This window comes from Leucoraja erinacea, chromosome 8 (genome assembly GCF_028641065.1).
Source record: "Leucoraja erinacea ecotype New England chromosome 8, Leri_hhj_1, whole genome shotgun sequence".
Classification (NCBI taxonomy): Eukaryota; Metazoa; Chordata; class Chondrichthyes; order Rajiformes; family Rajidae; genus Leucoraja; species Leucoraja erinaceus.
Window position 1 is genome coordinate 29,857,719 of NC_073384.1, and position 21,121 is coordinate 29,878,839.

The 21,121-nt window shown below is 39.5% G+C and overlaps 1 protein-coding gene across 1 annotated transcript in view; it reads left to right on the forward strand.

Moving 5' to 3' along the window:
* The window catches only part of LOC129699484 (fasciculation and elongation protein zeta-2-like), a 119,603-nt gene extending 102,223 nt beyond the window's left edge, over positions 1–17,380 (forward strand). The window contains exons 7-10 of the mRNA XM_055639316.1: positions 2,431–2,511; positions 4,164–4,239; positions 9,098–9,163; positions 15,307–17,380. Coding sequence (XP_055495291.1) covers positions 2,431–2,511; positions 4,164–4,239; positions 9,098–9,163; positions 15,307–15,323 — 240 coding nt within the window. The 3' untranslated portion in view covers positions 15,324–17,380. The remainder of the gene's footprint in view (positions 1–2,430; positions 2,512–4,163; positions 4,240–9,097; positions 9,164–15,306) is intronic.
* The last annotated feature ends 3,741 nt before the right edge of the window (positions 17,381–21,121 follow it).

Sequence of the window (21,121 nt, forward strand, 5' to 3'; positions counted from 1 at the left end):
TGGCTGCTGAAGGTACTGGCTCACTTATGATACAACAGTTGATGGTAGTAGCATAATCAATTCTGAAGTGTATAGACACATCCTATCTGCTCGTTCAAACAAATGCCTCAAAACCCATTGGCCAGCAGTTCATTCTACAGCAAGACAATGATCCCAAACATACTGTTAAAGCAACAAAGGAGTTTTTCAAAGCTAACAAATGGCGAATTCTTGAGTGGCCAAGTCAATCACCTGATTTGCACACAATTGAGCATGCCTTTTATATGCTGGAGAAAACTGACGAGGCCTACCCCCTAAAACAAGTGTAAGCTAAAGATGGCTGCAATACCGGCCTGGCAGAAAATCATCATGGAAGACACCCAGCAACTGGTGATGTCCATGAATCGCAGACTTCAAGCAGTCATTGCATGCAAAGGATATGCAACAAAATATTAAACATAACTGCTTTCATTTACATGACATTGCTGTGTCCTAAACATTATAGTGTCCTGAAATGGGTGGACTATGTATAAACACTGCTGTAATTTCGACATGGTGAAACCAAAATGTATAAAAATGCCCTTTATTTAAAATCTGACAGTGTGCACTTTAACCACATGTGATTTTTTTTTCTATTACAAATCTCAACTTGTGGAGTACAGAGGCAAATAAATAAATGATGGGTCTTTGTCCCAAACATTATGGAGGGGTAATACAAGTCCCAATTTATAGCATCGATATGGTAAGGAGGTGTATTTTGCAAAATGTTACTTTTATCTTATTTTTCATTTCAACTTGGAATGCTGCTGTTCCAATGGCAGCGAGAACTGAAAAAATTAACCATTAAAATTTCTCTGGGGTGGAACCCTCTCCAAGACAGACGTGAAGCTCATCGTTTGACCTGTTTTTACAAAATGTTAAATGGTCAGCTCGACATAGACTACAAGACCTACACCAAACCCAAACCAATTAGGAGCAGACAAGGGCATTCGATCCAATTTGTGATCCCAGCTACAAAAACAGATGTATACAGCAATTTGTTCCTCCCCGGAACAATTAAAGCATGGAATAATCTCCACCCAACTATAGTTACCCAACCAGATGCAACTAAATTTAAAGTAGCTCTTTCTTCCGAATAACCCTTTCTGGCTTAAGCCCTCCCTTCACAATTTTCCAGTTTAAATTCCATTTGGAATATTTTGAGGACCAAGAAACCAAGAATCAAGAACCAAGGCAAGCAGGTTTGAATGAATGCACTTCTTGGAATAAATTTGGGGCATTAACTGAAGATTTCAGCTTCAAGAAGTTTTTATTTTGCTTTGGGGTATCTTTTGCCTATTAACTTTCAGCTAAGAAGGATAGGAAGTAAATTATAGTTTTTGAGTAATTTCTAATTATGACATTAGGCAATGGAAGGATTCTGACTCAAAACGTCACCTATCCATGTTCTCCAGAGATGCTGCCTGACCCGCTGAGTTACTCCAACATTTTCTTTCTAGCAGTAGCAACTCACCTTGATGGAATTACGTTTGAGGAGCACATTTCAACATCAAAACAGCTTTGTTTATTGTAAGATATTGATGGTTCATTACATGTTGGAACATTTCTGAAAAATATTAGATGGAAGACCAACGAATTCCATTAATTATTCCATATAATATCTGTTTCATCATTAAATCATTGTCAGCATTGGAAATAAATGTTAGTCTATTGTCAGGCTATTTTTGCTTTGTCCTTCAAATTCTTGCTCACAGATTGGAAAATAACAAGGATAGGATTTAGGGAAATATGCTTCAGATGATTTGGATTTTGTAGTAATGAGGAATTTGGTTTAAAGTATAGTATATCTGTATGAAAGATGAATGTATAAAACATGTATCCTTATGCTAATAATATATGCTGTTTAGCCATGAGTTGCTTTTTAGTATTAAGTGCATAAAGTTAGTCAGATAACTCTAAAGATATGTAACAAAACAAGTACTCAGGTATTTGGTTCAACATCTGAGAGGGAAATCGTTAATGTTATAGTTCAATAATCTTGTTAAAACTGATATGTTCAGGTAAAACGCCTTTTTTATGCAGGAAAAGAGGATGAAGTGAAATGAACAACAAAGAGTCTTTGGTAGGATGGAATATATGTTTTAATGAGTTGTGATCCTTTCATTTTTATATCAAATGTTTCAGCACTATCTCAAATGTATCTACACAATTACAAAAGCTCATTAAAACAACAACATATGCAGATACATGGTATATGGTGGAAGGATTTTAACCGAATCCTCATATCAATTATAATTTTGGAAACATTAACAGTGATGCTTTAAATGTGTGTTAATGGTTTGTCTTCATCTTCTGTCTTCTTGCTCTTGTCCCTGCTATGTGTTGTCAGTTGTGAGCCTGCAATTTTCATATGCTCTTTCTCTGTCCTTTTTATGCTTTTTCCTGCTTCAGCGTTTCAGCATGGAGGGACTCTCAAATGTAATTCAGAATGGCTTTCGCCAAACATTTGGAAGCTCAGGTGGCGAGAAACAGGTGCCTTATATGGTTTATATTTCTAATTCCCTTCCAGTCATTTCTTCATGTGGTTGCAGTTTGCATCATTTGTGATTATAGACTCTTTAGATGGTGTCCATTTTGTCATAATTGTTTTATTAAACAATTGAAATTGTTTTTAAATGTGGGCCATTTAATGATAGAGCAGAAAGCTAGGACAATTTTTACTTCTATATTAACTGTCAACAGTGGTTATTGCAAGGCAATTTTTTTAAACCAAGGCATGCTTAAGATGTTGTCTTAATGATTTTTCTTTATAGTGATTGCTGGCTTTCCCCTCGATGAGTCAAAGATCTTCCAATAATAATAGCAACCAACAATCTATTGGTATTAGGAACTAGGTTAAGCATTAATCTAACTAAAAAAATATATTGTTCAGGCAAATAACAAACTTAGCATCTTCTTTTCAAAATGCATGTTTTTTTATTCTTAAATATTCTCTGAGGACAATTCGAACATACAAAAGACCATGAAACAATCTGGCTCAGAGAGGGCTGAATTTTTAGGGTGCATCCAGGAGAGCTTTTAGATCAGGTATTGGGGAATGCCCTCTGGTCAAATGGATGGAATGTCAGGGAGAGTGTATTTTGGAGATAGTGGCCATAACTGTATATATTAGAAACACTGAACTGCATGGGTTTAAAAGGCTGTGTGGTTGCCTCTTGTGTGCCATAACAATTCTGTTATTCTGGTTTGCATTAAAAATTTGATGTGGACTTTGGTAGAGCTACAAGGAAGACTACAAAGTTATTGGTTTACAAGATGTCTCTGAATTTTCATTTGAGAAATTAGTTTCTTCTACCTTATTAAATCTTTTAATCATTTTAATTATACCATCTGTAGAAACGTTTAGAATCTCTGGAGAAAAGGAATAGGTTATGTTTCAGGTCGAGACCCTTCATCAGACTCTGAGTCCGTTGAAGCGTCTCGACCCGAAATGTCACCTATTCCTCTTCTCCAGAGGTGCTGCCTGACCCACTGAGTTACTCTGGCATTTTATGTCTGTCTTCAATTAATCCAGTGATCAATTTCCCAAATATAGGTAAAAATACAGGTGCATCAGAATCTAATTATCATTGTTCTATCTGCAGTAGTAGGTGGATAGCTCTCCAATTGATTTAACCTAGAATGCAAATTTCACATTTGCATTATGCACCAAACAGAAATTTGAGTCATCATTTTATTTGCTTCACTGAAGAACAATTCTACAGTTGTAAATTCTGCATATCTTTCCAACAGCTGACTGCGTCTCTTTTTTTTCCCCGTGTTCCATTTACATCCATACCATCTCTGTGGTTTGCTGTGTGTGTATAGGGATATGTTTAAGAATACAGTTTGTTATTTTGCTATTTAGCTGCAGAGGTATATGTGATTTATATCAGTTATTTACTCGTATATCTGAAGGATTGACATTAATTGTTTCCAGCATGTAAATAAAAAGCATGAAATGGTGCAAAAGATTGGATTTAACCAGAAGCTATTTCCCCTCGTGTTTTCCTCCTACTGGGTGTAGCCTGCAGCCAGTGAAGGTGTACATATAGTTGGTGAAAATATGGCACTTGTACCAGCAAATGTATATGAATGCCTCTCATAGCAGATCTATATTACTTATTTTACTCTTTTTGTAACAGTATTTGACTACAGTCATTCCTTATGAAAAGAAGGCTGGACCCCCATCTGTAGAAGATCTGCAAATTTTGACTAAAAGTGAGTAAAGATCATCTTATTAAATGGGGTTTATCCTCGGGCTAGCTTTTACCATTTAAAGTGTTGGGGGAAACATTTCTTCAGTTATTTCCAGTGAACAACAGTACAACAATATTACAACCCTGGTATTACAACCCTGCTAAATTGCAATTTCAATACACTAAGGGCATTAGCATAGGGAGACACAAAATGCTGGAGTAACTCAACAGGACAGGTGGGGGGTTGAGAAGGCAATCGGTGCGGAATGGATGGATTGAGGTGAATTAGTACGTGTTGGTTGGAGTAGGTAAAATTGTGAGGGGGGAGCACGGGGGATGTAAGTGGTGTTGAATGGGGGGGATCAGTGGATGGATGGGGGGAGTTCAGGCAGAATGAAAGGGGGAGGGATCAGAACAGTGTGGATCGGAGGGTCTATGCAGGATGAATGGGTGATCACTACTGGATGAATGAGGGGATCAGTACAGGATGAATGGGAAGATCAGTAAAAGATGAATGGGGGATCAGTACAAGATGAATGAGGGGATCAGTATAGGAAGAATTAAGGTATCAGTACGGGATGAATGAGGAGATCAGTATAGGATGAATGAGGGGATCAGTACCGGATGAATGGAGGATCAGTTAAAAGATGAATGGGAAGATCACTACAGGATTGATGGGGGGATCGGTGCCGGGTAAATGGAGGGGGGTCAGTACAGGATGAATTAGGGGTCCAGTGTAGGATGGATGCGGGGGTGGCAGCAGAATCAATGCGAGGTGGATAGGGTGATCAACGCGGGATGAATAGATGGGGGGGGGGGGGGGGGGGGGGGGGGTAGATGGGGATGGGGATGGGAGCACAGGGGATGTCAGTGAGGACTGAATAAAGGGGGGGAATGGGGATCAGTGAGAGATGGAGAGGAGGGGTCCCAGGATAAGAGGAGTGGAGGGGGTGTACAAGTGAGGGGGGGGGGGGGGGGGGGGGGAGGAGGGGGAAGGGGCAGAGGAGGTGGGGAGGAAGGAAGGTCAGCGCTCCTCGGACAACATCGCCCCGCTGCCTTGGCCGTCCCTGTCCATCGCCAAGTGCCGTTTCCGGGGGGGGGGGGGGCAGTTGGGATCTCCTCGCCACCGCCTCCCCTCCTCCGCCAGCCAACAGCAAGGTGCAGGGCTGAGCGGTGCAGCTCAAAGGTCCTATAGCTCCCCAGCCTATAGCTATAGGATCTTTGGTGCAGCTGCTTCAGACGGCGGAAGGAGGCCTCCCCCTCCCTCCCTCCTGGCCTCGGCATGCGGGAGGATTTGTTTAGAAAGTGGTTATCGCCGTTAGCGGATTTGCAGGCAGTGGCTGCTATTAGGGCGGGCGGGGTGTGGGAGGAGGAGGAGGAGATGGAGCGGCTGTCACGGCCGCTGCTGCCATTTTGAGGGGCCCGTCATTCGCTCCGACCCTTCGTCACCCAGCACAGCCGTCGCCGACACAAAAAATCACGTTCCTTTTCTCCAGAGATGCTGCCTGACCCGCTGAGTTACTCCAGTTTTTTGTGTCTATCGGTATAAACCAGTATATGCAGTGCCAAGCCAGGCAAAATGACTCGGCGTTTAGGTGGCCCGGCGGCACTTTGGGTGGTCAATGGCACCCGGGCAACCGTTAATTTCGAGCCCTGCTTTCCATTCCATTCCATCTGAAATGTCTTTTCTTTAATAAACATGCTTTTCCTCCGTGCTTTGATGGTGGATCCCTTACCCACATCTCCTCTGTGTCTCGTAGGGGTTAGAGTTCCCTGGTCCTCTCTTTTCACCCCACCAGCCTCTTCATCCAACACCCAACATATCATTCAAGATAAAGGTGTAGCCACAGGCATTCACATGGGCTCCAGCTATGCCTGTGTAACTTGAAAAATGAGAGGATTCAAAAGATATGTTATTGAGGTGAGGACAATTCTGCCAGGTGGAGGAGAGTGTTAGTAGAAGGAAACTGATTTGGTCTCTTTTCAAGGAAGAACCAGAGGGCTCTGAGACTTTCCTGGTGGGGGCAAAGGTTTAAAGGGACTGGATGTCCATGTTTTTGGTCTACTCTCACTGCATCCACCCCCATTTTGTTCTTGCGTTCTACCCATATGGCTTTATTTGGAAGGAATAGGAATACTTTATTGTCACATGTGACATCGCACAGTGAGATTCTTTGCTTGCATATACAATATATACAAATAGCAGCCAACTACGGCACTGACAAAGTTACAAAGCACGCTGGCTCCCCATTTTGTCCCCTACACCTCAACAGTTCCCCCTAGCCATGTCCCCATTGTCCTTTGCCGTCGTCGTCCCCCTCCCATTGTCCATTGTTCTCTCCACACCTCCCTCACCATGGTCTCCCAATGCTGAGTCCTCCATTGTTGTTCCCCATCCCCCTCACGGTAGTCCCCCCACGCCGGGTCCTCCATTGTTCTTCCCCTCCCTCCTACGATGGTCCTTCCCATTATCGTCGACCGCGGGTCAACCCGCGAGACTTCATCGCTGCCAAGGCCCCGTCGTCGCAAGGCTTCACCGCCGCAAAGGGCCTCACCACTGTCGACGCCCCACTTCACGCCTCCATGGTGCCGACCCAGGCCCCAGCTGAGGGATCCGTCAGCCGCTTTACCCGACCCGGGCTTCTACCCGCAAGGCCCCGACCCGGACTTCTAAGCGCCATATCAGACTTTTTAATCAATATTGCAATGCACCCCCTTGCGGCCGGGCGGTGTCAATAGCGTTTTTATAGCAAGTAGAGAGTGTGTGTGTGAGCCCTGGTGAGCAGAGGGGGGAGCCCCTGTGAGTGTGAGTAAAGGTGATTGTGAGTAAAGGCCAGGAAATTGTGTGTCCCCCCCTATGTTTTAAAAGCGATTTCCGCCAATGCAACATGCACATCGTAACGCCTCCTTTCCATGCCTCAATGTTAAGTTACTAGTCCTGTCCTATTTTAAACTATATCTCTATTACAGCAACAAAGCCAAATTCCAAAGTGCTGATCAACAATCTTAAGTTCAGCTGCCTTATTAGTCAGACCATGCATTAAAATAAATGTTTTTTAGCCTTGCATTACTCTCATATACTCACATCTATGTCTACTTTGCCTATTGGATTCTTAGATTTTTGACATTTGACTACTTTCTCACTCCTTTACTCTGACTCAGCATCTATTTTTTGTCTCATTCCCATAGTCAGTTCCAAACCACCCCAATAGCACCAGCAAAGCTTTCCTCAACAATATTGGACCCCAGCGTTTTTGTTAAGATGAAGCCCATCCATCTTGCACGGATTCAGCCTTCCCCAGAAATAACCATATAACAATTACAGCACGGAAACAGGCCATCTCAGCCCTACAAGTCCATGCCGAACAAATTTTTTTCCCCTTAGTCCCACCTGCCTGCACTCGTACCATAACCCTCCATTCCCTTCTCATCCATATGCCTATCCAATTTATTTTTAAATGATACCAATGAACCTGCCTCCACCACTTCCACTGGGAGCTCATTCCACACCGCCACCACTCTCTGCGTAAAGAAGTTCCCCCTCATATTACCCCTAAACTTCTGTCCCTTAATTCTGAAGTCATGCCCCCTTGTTTGAATCTTCCCTATTCTCAAAGGGAAAAGCTTGTCCACATCAACTCTGTCTATCCCTCTCATCATTTTAAAGACCTCTATCAGGTCCCCCCTTAACCTTCTGCGCTCCAGAGAATAAAGACCTAACTTATTCAACCTATCTCTGTAACTTAGTTGTTGAAACCCAGGCAACATTCTAGTAAATCTCCTCTGTACTCTCTCTATTTTGTTGACATCCTTCCTATAATTTGGCGACCAAAATTGTACCCCATACTCCAGATTTGGTCTCACCAATGCCTTGTACAATTTTAACATTACATCCCAGCTTCTATACTCAATGCTCTGATTTATAAAGGCTAGCATACCAAAAGCTTTCTTTACCACCCTATCTATATGAGATTCCACCTTCAAGGAACTATGCACGGTTATACCCAGATCCCTCTGTTCAACTGTATTCTTCAATTCCCTACCATTTACCATGTACGTCCTATTTTGATTTGTCCTGCCAAGGTGTAGCACCTCACATTTATCAGCATTAAACTCCATCTGCCATCTTTCAGCCCATTTTTCCAAATGGCCTAAATCACTCTGTAGACTTTGGAAATCCTCTTCATTATCCACAACACCCCCTATCTTAGTATCATCTGCATACTTACTAATCCAATTTACCACACCTTCATCCAGATCATTGATGTTCCATCAATAATGATGTTCCATCAATAAATAGTTCCAGTGATTTGGAAAATTAAAGCCCTTTCACCAATCCCATTTAGTCTTGCATTCATCTAACATTTCCTTTATTCGGGCATTATTTATTACCACTGAAATTTGTAAATAGAAACCACTGTACTTTTCCATTTGGTTTAAAACTAGAGATTCCATTTGCAAATCATGAGCCTTCCTTTTACTCTGAAAGCAGATCATGAAAATTTATGAAGTGCAAAATGATAGTCAAATTATTACCTTAACGGTTTGAAACACCATCCAAGCTTAATTTATAAACTCTTCTCTATCGTTCAGTCTTCAAAAAACGCCAAACATTTAGAGGCTAAATCTAATCTGACTGGCAGCTTGATATTAGGGATAGATTTCCCAAATGCAAAATCAATAGTTTGATCATTCACGTCCATTTGAATAGTTTCTGCAGATGTTTTTTCATCAAAGTTATGATTGCTGAGGTTTTGATTTTCCATTTCTGTTTTTGTTTAAATACTGCAAAAAAAATTTAAGTTTCATGCTGTACTGTAATACCATCTCCTGAATTTTAAAAATCTTGATTTGAGAATCTAACAAGCATTTTATTTTAGTCCTTCAGGCAATGAAAGAAGATAGTGAAAGAGTGCCAACCTTGTTGACAGATTACATTCTTAAAGGTAAGTGCAAATTTACTTCTATGATTTCCTGATGAGCATGAATGTCATACTTTGATCTATAATTATCCACACCTTTATATTGGTACATAATGTTATTTCAGTGTCTGCTATTTTACTTCAATCAAACTTAAAATATGTTTATTACAAACCTATTCTGTATTGCTTGCCCATATTGACATCACTGTTAGAAAGATTTGAGCACAATTTATTCTATATTTACATGGACTGCATACAGAAATTACCTGCAATCCAATTTTTTTTTTTTTTTGCCAAAAATGCACTGCAAGACATCTCAAGGACATGAAAGGTAGTAACTAACGCACATCCTTGTTCTCCTGGCAGCTACTCCCAAAGGTAGGCAAGCTAGATGGAATTCTATGTCATCTTAAATGTAGCACATGGAATGTAAATTGTAGATCAAAAGTCCAAGCTTTGAACCCCGAGTGTTAATGGTGCCATTTATATGCAAGACTGTTTAAGTAGTCTGACAAATCACTGCAGAAATGTTTCATTTGCAAAATATTCATACTGATGGTTATGCTCAGACACATATCTTATCCCTGTATTTAACATACACCATGAAAACAATATGGCATGTTTCTTGGCAACTTCTATTTCCTAAAATTCCTACCACAAAAAAAAACTCTTGTAGTGTTTATAGCAAATAAAGTTGAGCAATTTTACTATTGTGATCTCATCTTCAGGTACTTTATTGCAGGCTGAAACATGTGACATGTCTTTCAGTGAAAATTAAATGGAAACTTAACAGAAATAAAAGAGCAGATAAAAGCACACTGTTGTTAATTCTATCATATGGACAAAGAGAGTTTATTCCTCTCACATTGCTGTGAATATAAAGTAATTCAGTCACTGACCGGTTCCACATTGGTTTCTAGATGGATGACATGTTACTAATTACACACCCAGAAATTTCAACTCCATGTTTGGAGGTACGGTGATGGTTATTAGGGATATTATAATGTGTAATACAGAATTCCTATTCAAATAAATGGAGGAGCTGCAGTGCCCACAGAATTGAGGTGGGTCTTATGTAAAAATTCCATTCGAAATTGATGGAAAGGAGGGTCGGATTATTATTCTTGTTTCCATTTGTACTCTACTCACCCTCAAGTCAGGCAAAATACACCCAAAGTGCATTCTGTGGTCTGACCTGAATCTGCCTACGTTTCTGGAATTCAGGCTCTCTGTATAAATCAGCCCTTCATTTGTAATTGCAGCCAGCATCAAATTCTCGGTCAATCCACAATCAAGTCTCAGCCTCATCTCAGACCAAGAACAAATTCCATCAATAAACCATGAGCATGCAAAAATGAACCAATGATTACAAGTGGTATGACTTAACAATTAAAATACTAAGTCTTGGTTTAAATGATTGCTGAGGTTTTACGTGTGGGAAATAATACAGGGCTAATCCAATATGGTGACTATTTGCAGACTTGTGTTGCCAATATGTCTGACTCTCTGGCTTCAGCCATCCTGGTCAATTCAACAATCAAATGATGCACCGACAGAGAAAACTGAAATTCAAGCTTTATTCCACTCTATACAGATTGGCTCCCTATTGGTTTGCAGTAATTTGGTGCCAGCTGTGGAAAGTTGAGGCCAAGCTTTGCCTTCCTTTGAGGATAGGGTCCCCCGACAAAAATAGAAAATCATTTATAAATAGAAAGGTAATATATGACACTGATAAAATTTATTCAATTCAACAGAACCAATTTAATAATAGTGGTTTGCAAAAGCTACTTTCTCATTGAATTCTCTTCAACTTTTTTTTATGTTGCTTTGAGATTTTTTTATTTCTATTAAATTTATATTTTCTTTCCTCTCTGACTTTGTTTTGCTTTTTATTTGTGCTAGCATTCGTATAAAGGCTGGATTGACTGAGGTTTGTGTATACTATACAGAGCACAGACGACAATGGGGTATTTGTTGTCATCAGTAATTGTATATGTGTGCAGTTCATAGGAATTAGTATCGTGGTCTTTTAACACGGTGTAAAAGATTAATTTATTTCTGGAATCATGGGTGATTACATGGTGGTTGGTTTAATAAGGGGTTCGTGCATGTCTGTCACTTCACCAGAATCCTAATATCTAAGTAAATGCCTTTTAACAAATCCACTTCTATCATATAATGTATATCATACTTTTATTTTAGTTTTCTAACAGATACATTTAATTGAAACACTGCTGGTGGAAAGGTGTTTATTTCATTCTGTAAATGTGTGTGTTAAAAATCACCTGACTTTTTTTTCTCCACATAAAACATATTCTCCTTTCTCGTGCATGCATGAGCTCTCGTGTGGATGGGAAGTGGAAGCATGTTCTCTGTGAATATCTTCATTGATTGTTGGCTGGTACAAAATGAGAACTGGGTGATGGAACTTTTAAATAGGAATATGATCAGTGAGCTTTGCTAAACTCTATCTTCCTTTGTGGGAAGAGTTTCCTCATCTTCAGGAAAGCATACCTGCTAATTTGGTAAAATAATTGAAAATTTCGAATGATGTTTAAGAATGGTTAATTAGAGAAATTACAGCCAAATGTGAATAATAAAGGTTAAAGTCTAAAATAGTTTCACGATTCAGATTTAACCCAAACAGATATAAGCTCAAGTATGGCTTTTTAAAGATTTTCTTTTAACATTTGCGTTTCAAATATATCAAGAAAATCTTATTTTACAAAGGACTTTTGCCTGTATGATCTGTTTCTTGGTATGTGGTGTTCTGGCATTTACGTATTTAAGGGATAGTTGAGAGAGTGGCAGTTTGTGGAGGAGATTAGTAATAGAAGTAATAATTCCTTTGCGAGTTTGATTGCAGACATTAAAACATGTGCCCTGCACCCTATTTACATGTATATGATTCCTCACAATTTTTTCTGGGATTCCTAATGAATAAAAATAAATGTTGAGAGACGAGATTTTTAAAGCCTACTCTTTCACCAGTACAAAAATATCAGACTTATTTCTTTAGGTGTTGATGTCCATATCCTGGCCACATTCTCCCCACAAATCAAGTCAAAAGTGTTTAATTGAAATATGCTACAAAAACTTAACAATGACATTCTTATTTGAAGCAGCATAATAAGTAAGCACAATACACATAGAAAATATGTAGTAAACAAATTTTAATGGGTTAATAACCCCAATTAGCGCAAAAGTCCTTAGTAGTCAAAGACGGTCCATAGTGCAGAGTTGAGGTTAACATTGTGTAGTGTTCAAGAACTTGATGGTTGTTGGGATGAAGCTATTCTTGAATCTGGTCACAATGGTTTCTGACTCCTTTACCTTCTTCCTGATGATAGGTGTGAAATGAGAGCTTTGCCAGGGGTCTTTGATGATACTGGCTGCCTTTTTGAGACAGTACCTCTTATAGATCCTTTCGATGGTGGGGAGATCAGTGACAGTGATGGACTGGACTGTGTCCACCACTCTTTGTAATCTCCTTCAATAATGGGTTTTCGAGTTACCGCAACCAATTACTATGCTCTCTACCGTATACCTGACGAAGTCTAAGAGGGTATTCATCGACATAACGGATCGCCTCAATCTTCTGAGAAATTAGTCATTAATTGGCTTTCTTTATGATAACATTAATGTGCTGGGCCCAGGCCAAACCTTCAGAAATATGCACACATAGGAACTTGAAGTTGTTGACTCTCTCTGCTGCCAGTCCATCGATGAAGATAGGTTTGTGGATCCTTAGCCATCCCCTTCAAAAGTCAACAATTGGCTCCTTGGTCTTGCTCATGCTGAGAGCAAGATTGTTGTTCTGGCACCGTTCACAGATTTATAATCTCCCTCCTATACTGATTCACCGTTACCCATCATTCGCCCAACAATGGTGGTATCATTGGTGAATTTAAAGACAGTGTTGGAATTGTGTCTGGCTACCCAGTCACAGGTATAAATTGAGTAGAGCAGAGGACTGCACACACAGCCCTGATGTGCTTCTGTGCTGATGGTTATTAAGGAGGAAGTGTTGCCAATTGTGGTCTGCTGATGAGGAAATCGAGGATCCAGCTGTGTCGGGTTGAGCAGGGACCCAGTTCCCTGAGTTTGATAATACGTTTGGAGGGAATCGTATGTTGAACGCCGAACTGTAGAAATTGAACAACATCCTAATGTATGTCTTGTTATTGTCCAAGTGGTTGAGTGCAGAGTGGAGAGCCAGCAAGAATATAGGATGAGGAATAGATACCCGTCCCCTCAAGCCTGGCTACCTTTCAATACAAAACATGGCTGATTTGTGCAGGTATCAACTCCTTATGACCACCAATTACCTGATCTTTAAAAAATGTATCTATCTCCTCTTTAAAGACTTCAAATCAGGTAGCCACAAATCTCTGGCGTAGAGAATTCTAGGAATATGCCTCCTTCTGCGAGAAGAAATTCTAATGCACCAGTTTTCGATGACCTTCCCTTTGTAACTGCATCTCTTTGTTCAAGACTGTCACAAATGGAAGTATTGCAGCTTCTACCCTGTCATATTCCATTTGGATTTTGTATGTTTCAGTAAGATGTCCGCTTATTCTTCTGAATTCCAAAGAATAGAGATCCAACTTCATTGCCACTTGTTATAGGTTAATGCTCTTGTCACAAGATTTCGCCCTCTGAATTTATTTTACACTGCTTACACTACATGCTAGAAAAACCTGTCCAAAACTTTGTACGGTACTCCTCGTGTGGCCTCGCCAAGATCCCGTACAATAGTAAGAAACTCTATTGCCAAGATTTTGCCACTCAATCTATCTATCTATATTCTGTGCTGAGTCCAATTTTAGTGTAATTGAAAATTTGGATAGCTTACATTCTGTTCGTGTTCATTAGTAAATAACTGCTAAAATAAGGTTAAAAGATGATCCTTGGGGATGTCATTAGTTATATCCTTCCAGCCTGAAAAAGACCCATGCATTCTGGCTCTGTCTTCTGTGCAATAACAAATCTTTAATCCATGCTCATGCACTCTCCTATACCATGAGCTATGTATTCAAGAAACAAAGATATGATGATGAATTTCATGATTGGAAGGCTAATAGGTTACATCAATGGAAGCACAAAGTTCCAAGGTAACTAAGTGTGAAAAGCAGTTTTGAAAAAAAGCTAAGTTTATAGGGAAATGTGAGACCATTAACATTTTGATGCAAAAAAGAGTAGTTTTAAAGACTAGTTAAGACTAGTCCATGTGCACTATAAAATAGAGAAAAGCCATTGAGACTAAAGATAATGGGACGTTGGTCTTATGGCAAAAGGTTTTGAATTCGAGTATAGTAACCTTGCAGTGTACAGGAGAAAAATGGATTGGAAGAATTTGCTGATAATGCCTTGAGAATGGCGGCAGTAGATCTATGGAAAAGAAATACTGAATAGCCTTTTTGTGTATTATAAATAATTTAGAATTCTTTATAATTTCTCAAAAATGTGCTCTCTCCAGCTAAGGGGAAATCAAAACATTCCCTTTGTCCAGGGAGGATGTGCAGCAGTTTAATAAAATGCCCTCTAGGAACAACCGTCATTGTCATGTTGCAATCATGCACCAGCTGAAATGAAAAAGCTTGATGTTATGAAGGACAAATACTTACGGGTCTGGGAGACTTCATCTCATTTATGTAATTTTAAACATACCCACTTGCCAGTGCCTACATATATTAAATTAAATAAACAACATTATTAAATGCTTCAGAATCAGTCATCCATTAGTTTCCTCCATTTGGAGTTCTATTGAAAGAAAACAACATGCATATTTACCAATGGAATTAACATCAACATTTGGCAACAGAGAATATTTTTCTGGCACCAGCACTTATTACAAATTACTCAAATGACTTGATAAAATGGTTTTAGTAGATATTAATGATTAAGAAATTTATTATGAGCTTTAATTCTTTCATTTTATTAAATAAGACTTGCCTCGTTGTGTTCCCTGTTGATCATAAAAATATATAACTTAAATGAATTGTACAACTGAATAACTGAAAATATTTACCTTTATCCGTTTTCCAGTGTATGCACACGTCCTCCACTTCACTAAATTTCGAGCACAATTTTCCAATTTGAAGCTTTGCATTATAGTCTTCTGATTCTACAAAAATTGTAATAATGTATTTTTATTCTTTTTGCAGTGCTCTGCCCAACCTAAAGCCAGCACTCTGTCTTCACATCAGACTGGCTTCAAGACCACATTCTGCTAGATCCTGTGAAGAAAGAAACATTTTTTTTTAATCCAGAGAGCCTAGTAAACAAATTTCCCTACTTGAGCATTTTGCTTACCTTCTCTTCGTTTAATCTAACTAGTCCATGGAGAGTAGTTCTATTAGTGATGATAGTGTTGCTTTCCACAATCCCACCACACCAAACTTCTTCATTCCTTCAACAAACAGTGTTAGACAAGCCAACTACAGGTTCAAGTATTAGCACTATACCCCAGTGCAAATCCAGCTGCTGTTTTTATTAGCACATAGAACAAAATAAGGCCTGTATACATTTAACCATGAGTATTGTATTAGCAGTGTAATATCTATTTTTACAATATGCAGAATCTAGAGGTTAACTTTTTATCATTAATGAAACTGTTCAAGAAACAGTGGATGTAAATAGGCTCAAGAGGTTGAAACAAACCATAATGCATCAAATCTGTACTTATTATTTATTCCAATTATGTTAATTTTCAAAAAAGGAACAAATGGTTTAACTGCACTACTAAGGCATCCCCTGAGAACATGGCTCCTTTAATGCAATGCTCGCTTTTTGGGGTGTTAAATGAGCTCAAGGTTTGAAAATGTAACTCATCGAGTTGCGTGATTAGAAATCAGACAGAATTCTGTAAATGTGTGTGATCTGTTTCTGGATATTCTCCCATTGACAATGATTTAACGATGAGGCACTTGTTGGTAATAATGGAGGAGCTAATCTGCCGACAAATTTGCTTTTTATATCTCACAACTTCAGTTAGATTAAGAAATACAAATGTTTAGGAAAAAATTGCTGGTATTGGTTAGTATAAAAATAATTAGACTGGTCTCCCCAACCCCTCTTCAAAATTCACTGCTACTAAAATTATTTTTTAGCGATTAGTTGGCCTCCATAGCATTTTCTGGTGTATGATCATTTTGAAACATTTTTAATTTGAGGAGAGAATATGATTACTTCAATGAGTGTTAAATGAAAGCTGAAAGGTCCAATATAAGCAGTAAGACTGTCGGAAATACAATTGAGTATTACTGCATCAAGATCACATTTACTCTTGGAAAAGGAAGTTGTTTAAATTTGCAAAATTGTTGGCTGAATCTGGAAAATAATCAGTCTCAACTGGGCCCAGCAAGCAGGATTGTGTTTATTGGGCCATATTGTAGAATGTTTTGTACTCATTCTGTGTTTCAATTAATTTGATGTACTATACTGGTTTATGCTAATGTGCAATGAATGTTAATAGGTACATAATTAGTAGCCTAGTTAACTTACATATTTCTTAATGGTGGACATAGGAGAATAGCTGTATGTGCTTAGTCCATGTGTAAATTGAAGGCAGCACGCTAATCATGTTTGTCAACTGAGTATGTACCATGATTTCATTTAAGATACAATATGATTTATTTTGAAGTACAGACTTTTATTTTAACTTGCCTCATCTGTCCCTCTTTCCTTGTCTTTTACTGCCATGGTTATCAACAAAATCAGTCGTAAAATCCCCTAAACATGACTGGGAACCAGTTCACATATGGAGCACCAATGCATGCAGCAGTTTTAAAATGAAAGCACAGTTTTGGTACAGTTGCCTACACGTTTGGCTGAATGCTCCAGCGAATAAGTTGTGCATGGAAAGGAGAGCCTCATCAATGTATTGTGTACCATCACATATGATTTACAGAATGGAGGGACAGGAACATGGCACAAAGCAAACCAGTCAAAACTGGCAATACCACATTATTATGGTTGCATGAGCATTTTTTTAAACTATGCTGAAACATATCATCTTCAAACAGTTTCTGCAGCCCTCGTCAAACTAAGCATGCCTGTGTGCACAGTGTTGTAGTAAACCTGTAACTTGTTATGGTTTTGTATTTTAAGTGATGTTCGTTGTAATTTGTTTATCCTACATCTTTGACAGCTGTAAAATTTGTGGCAGTAATTTTATTTCATAATTGAACCTTTTGCAAACAAATAAAGTGATTTTCACATTTTGTGGTGTGAACTGTATGTGTGTTCTAGAATATTTTATTCATACAGTTAATAGTAAACTTCTCTGCAGTATGAAGCCAGTGCAGGTAAATCATGGCCAATCAGTATTACCACTCAATATGTTCCTACTTTTCATAATCTTTTTGGATCCATCCATTCTAGTAATCATCTTTGAAATTCTTAGTTGATTTCAATTTCCAGAGTTGGAGGGGAAATCCAGATTTCTGATACCCTTCAGATAATGTTTTCATCTATTTATGCAATTTTGCCATGGCTGGAGTTTATTGCCCATTCCTAACTGCTAGGCCATTTGGAGGACAGTGGAAAGTCAACCACTTTACTATTGATCTGGAATTTCATACGGGTCAGCCAACTGTTTGTCACTCTTGAACACATTGCTATAAATTTAAGGATATGTCCTATGAACGATTAATCCATTGCCATATTCATCTTGAACACTTCTTAATGTGAGTACAAATAAAGTTGTCTTGCAACAATTGTACAGGTCCTGGGTGAGACAACCCATGGCGTATAGTGTGCGGTTTTACTTGTCTTGCCTAAAATAGGATATACTTATCACAGAGGAAGTGGAGCAAAAGTTCACTAAACTGCTTCAAGGAATGGTGGATTTGCTATATAAATAGTTTAGACTGAGACTGTTGGAATGTAGAAGAATGAGAAGCTATGCATTCAATTCTAAGAGCCTGACAGGCTGGATCCAGGGAGGATGTTACCACTGGCTGAGGTCTAGAATTAGTGATCACTGTTTTGGATAAGGGGTAAGGCAATTATTACTATGATGTGAAATTTCTTCTCACACTGGATAGAGAATTTTGGCAATTTACACCATGATCGGTCTCTGGATATTTATGGATTTTTGATTATGCAGAAAAATGACATTGAGGTACAAGAATCTTGAATGATGAAGCAAGATTGAAGAGCTGGATAGCCTATTCTTGTTTCTAATGTTCAATCCAATATCCTTTAATTGCCTATAATTCAGAATCTATGTTACCCATTTTTATATTTATAACCCATCTCTATGAGAATGGCTCATTGTCTTTGTGCACAAAAAGAATGAGGAATGATCTGTTTTTGCTCAGAAATAGGTATTGGACAACCTCCAATTGTTACTTGCCTATTATTTCAAGAGGAATTTATTTGAAAGATGGGGAAAGAAATGAAAGGAATGGAAATTGTGCAGAGCATGTAACCCAGTATTCCAAAGATGCTATCAGCAATGATGGGGAAGGGATTCAGAGAGATGATGAGAGACATGATCAAACCAACAGATTTTCCAATAAGCTTTTAAAGAGAAATGTAGAAAGAATCTGCACATTTGTCAGATACATCAACAAACATAATTTGGAGCGAAAACTGGAAAGATTTGTGTGTATTTTAAAATATATGATGTGTATATTCAGACAAAGTAGACTGCAGTGGAAATTCTGGCTAGGGTCTAGGACCGGAGAAGACCCGGCAGCAATAGTGGAGAGGACAGTGCGGCGATCGATGATGGTGCCTGACGAGGGCGGATACATGGAAGTGAGGATGCCGCTACCAGGTGAAGGGGCAAAGGAGGACCTGGCATGGGGGAACGCTGTGGGGAGGGGGGGAGAACAAAGGGGGACTGCTGTGGGGGAGGGGGACGGGACGGGGGAGGGGAACATAGGGGGACCTGGAGCGGGATACTTTAAACACCATTTATGTGGCGACTATGCATACCTTGGGATTGCAAGTAAAGAATTTCACTGTGACTTGTCACGTGACAATAAAGCATTAATTCAGTACATGTGACAACTATACTACTGGTAAATGGGATGAGTATGGATTGATACTCGGAGACACCAAAGAAGGTAGCATCACTGGAGAACATGGATACATGATGCTTCGGGTCTAGACCCATCTTCAGAGTCTCAGTCTAGACTTGGACGTGAAATCCAGACGAATTAACGGCCCTGGCCTGCTAGCAGCCATGGCAGACGTGAGGATCGGCAGAGTCTTTTTTCGCAGCAACAGGCGGCCGGAGAGCAGGTTAGGGGTGGTGACGGCAGCAGGCGTAGCAAAGCAGTTGAGGAAGCAATGCAGGCTGGTGGTACCGTCGACAATCTGACCTGTGGTTGATGTCAGTAGGATTGATAGATTATCAAGAATAGATAACCTTTTGTTTAAGAATGATCAAAACATAATACCTTGCTCCTTAGCTTTGGTGCAGAATCCATCTGTAGTCATTACGAATTTCCAGGCCACGGTAAATCAGCCCAGCACAGATCCTTGCTGAAAGCTGATCTCAAAATGTTGATTTAACCAATTGATATTTCAGAGCAGGGTTTTAACAATATAATTTCATACCTTTAAACCTTGCCACATTAAGTTACAAATTGATGGTATGATTTCAATCAGCAGAAATCTTTCAAAAGGAGTAAATATAAGGAGGCGAGTACTTAAATATTAAGAACTGTTTTTCAGATGGGTAAGCATAGCATGAGGATGTTTGCCACACATCAATTGGTTACTTTTTTGCAGTCAGAGGAAACTGAATAATATGTCAACACTGAAGTGAAGGACACATCCTGGATCTATTAAGTGGCAACTTGGCTGAACTACAAATGGAAAATGTTGCAGTTCAATTTCAACACAGATAAAGGTGCCGTGGGAGTTGTCCATCTGCAGAGGAGAGATACACTGGAATAAGCAAACAACAAATGAGTTGGTCAAAGATGTGGTGCCTGTGTGGAATTATCTGCCTGCTTTTCTTCAGTTCTGCCCCTTTATTACAGGAGCAATGACCTGCTTCAGCATGCGGTTCCCAAGGAAGGAATACTTGATGCCCTTCACAACAGAAGCATCATCACAAATCAGCATGTGCCAGCCCTATCAATTATTATACATAACCCCCCCCCCCCCCCCCCACCCCATATGTTATTACGTACTTATTTTACTAGCAGATGTTTTGCAATGCTCTAGATGCTGTTCTAGGGCACATCATTTCAGGAACATTAGAAATAGCACTGCGAGTGGGGAGAGGGTATCTACATAGAAATGCAACAAGATGCAGATGCTGGAAACCTAAAATTATATAACCCAGACATTTCTGGAAATACTCAGTAGGTGAGAGTTAACATTTCCAGTCACATTTCTATAAAGGGTCTTTACCTGAAGCATTAACTGTATCTCACCTTCCATAGATGCTGCCTGATCTGCTGAGTGTTTCCAGCATTTTCTGTATTTATTCTAAATAACACTAGAAAACCTGTGCTAATGTCCTAGATAGTTGAAGCACATCCATACCATTTGGTGCAAGAAACAATTGTAATTCACATTTCCTCCTCAATATTATGATTTCTGTGCTACCTCTTGCCTCTAACGTATACCTACAGGGTTCAGAATGGCAGGCAGTGACTGGTGGAGTACTGCAAGGCTCAGTGCTGGGACCCCAGCTATTTACAATATATATTAATGATTTGGACGAGGGAATTGAATGCAACATCTCCAAGTCTGCGGATGACACAAGGCTGGGGGGCAGTGTTAGCTGTGGGTGGGGGGTTGCTAGGAGGCTGCAAGATAACTTGGATAGGCTGGGTGAGTTGGCAGATGCAGTATAATGTGGATAAATGTGAGGTTATTCACTTTGGTGGCAAGAACAGGAAAGTAGACTATTATCTGAATGGTGGCCGATTAGGAAAAGGGGTGATGCAACGAGACCTGGGTATCATGGTACACCAGTCATTGAAAGTAGGCATGCAGATGCAGCAGGCA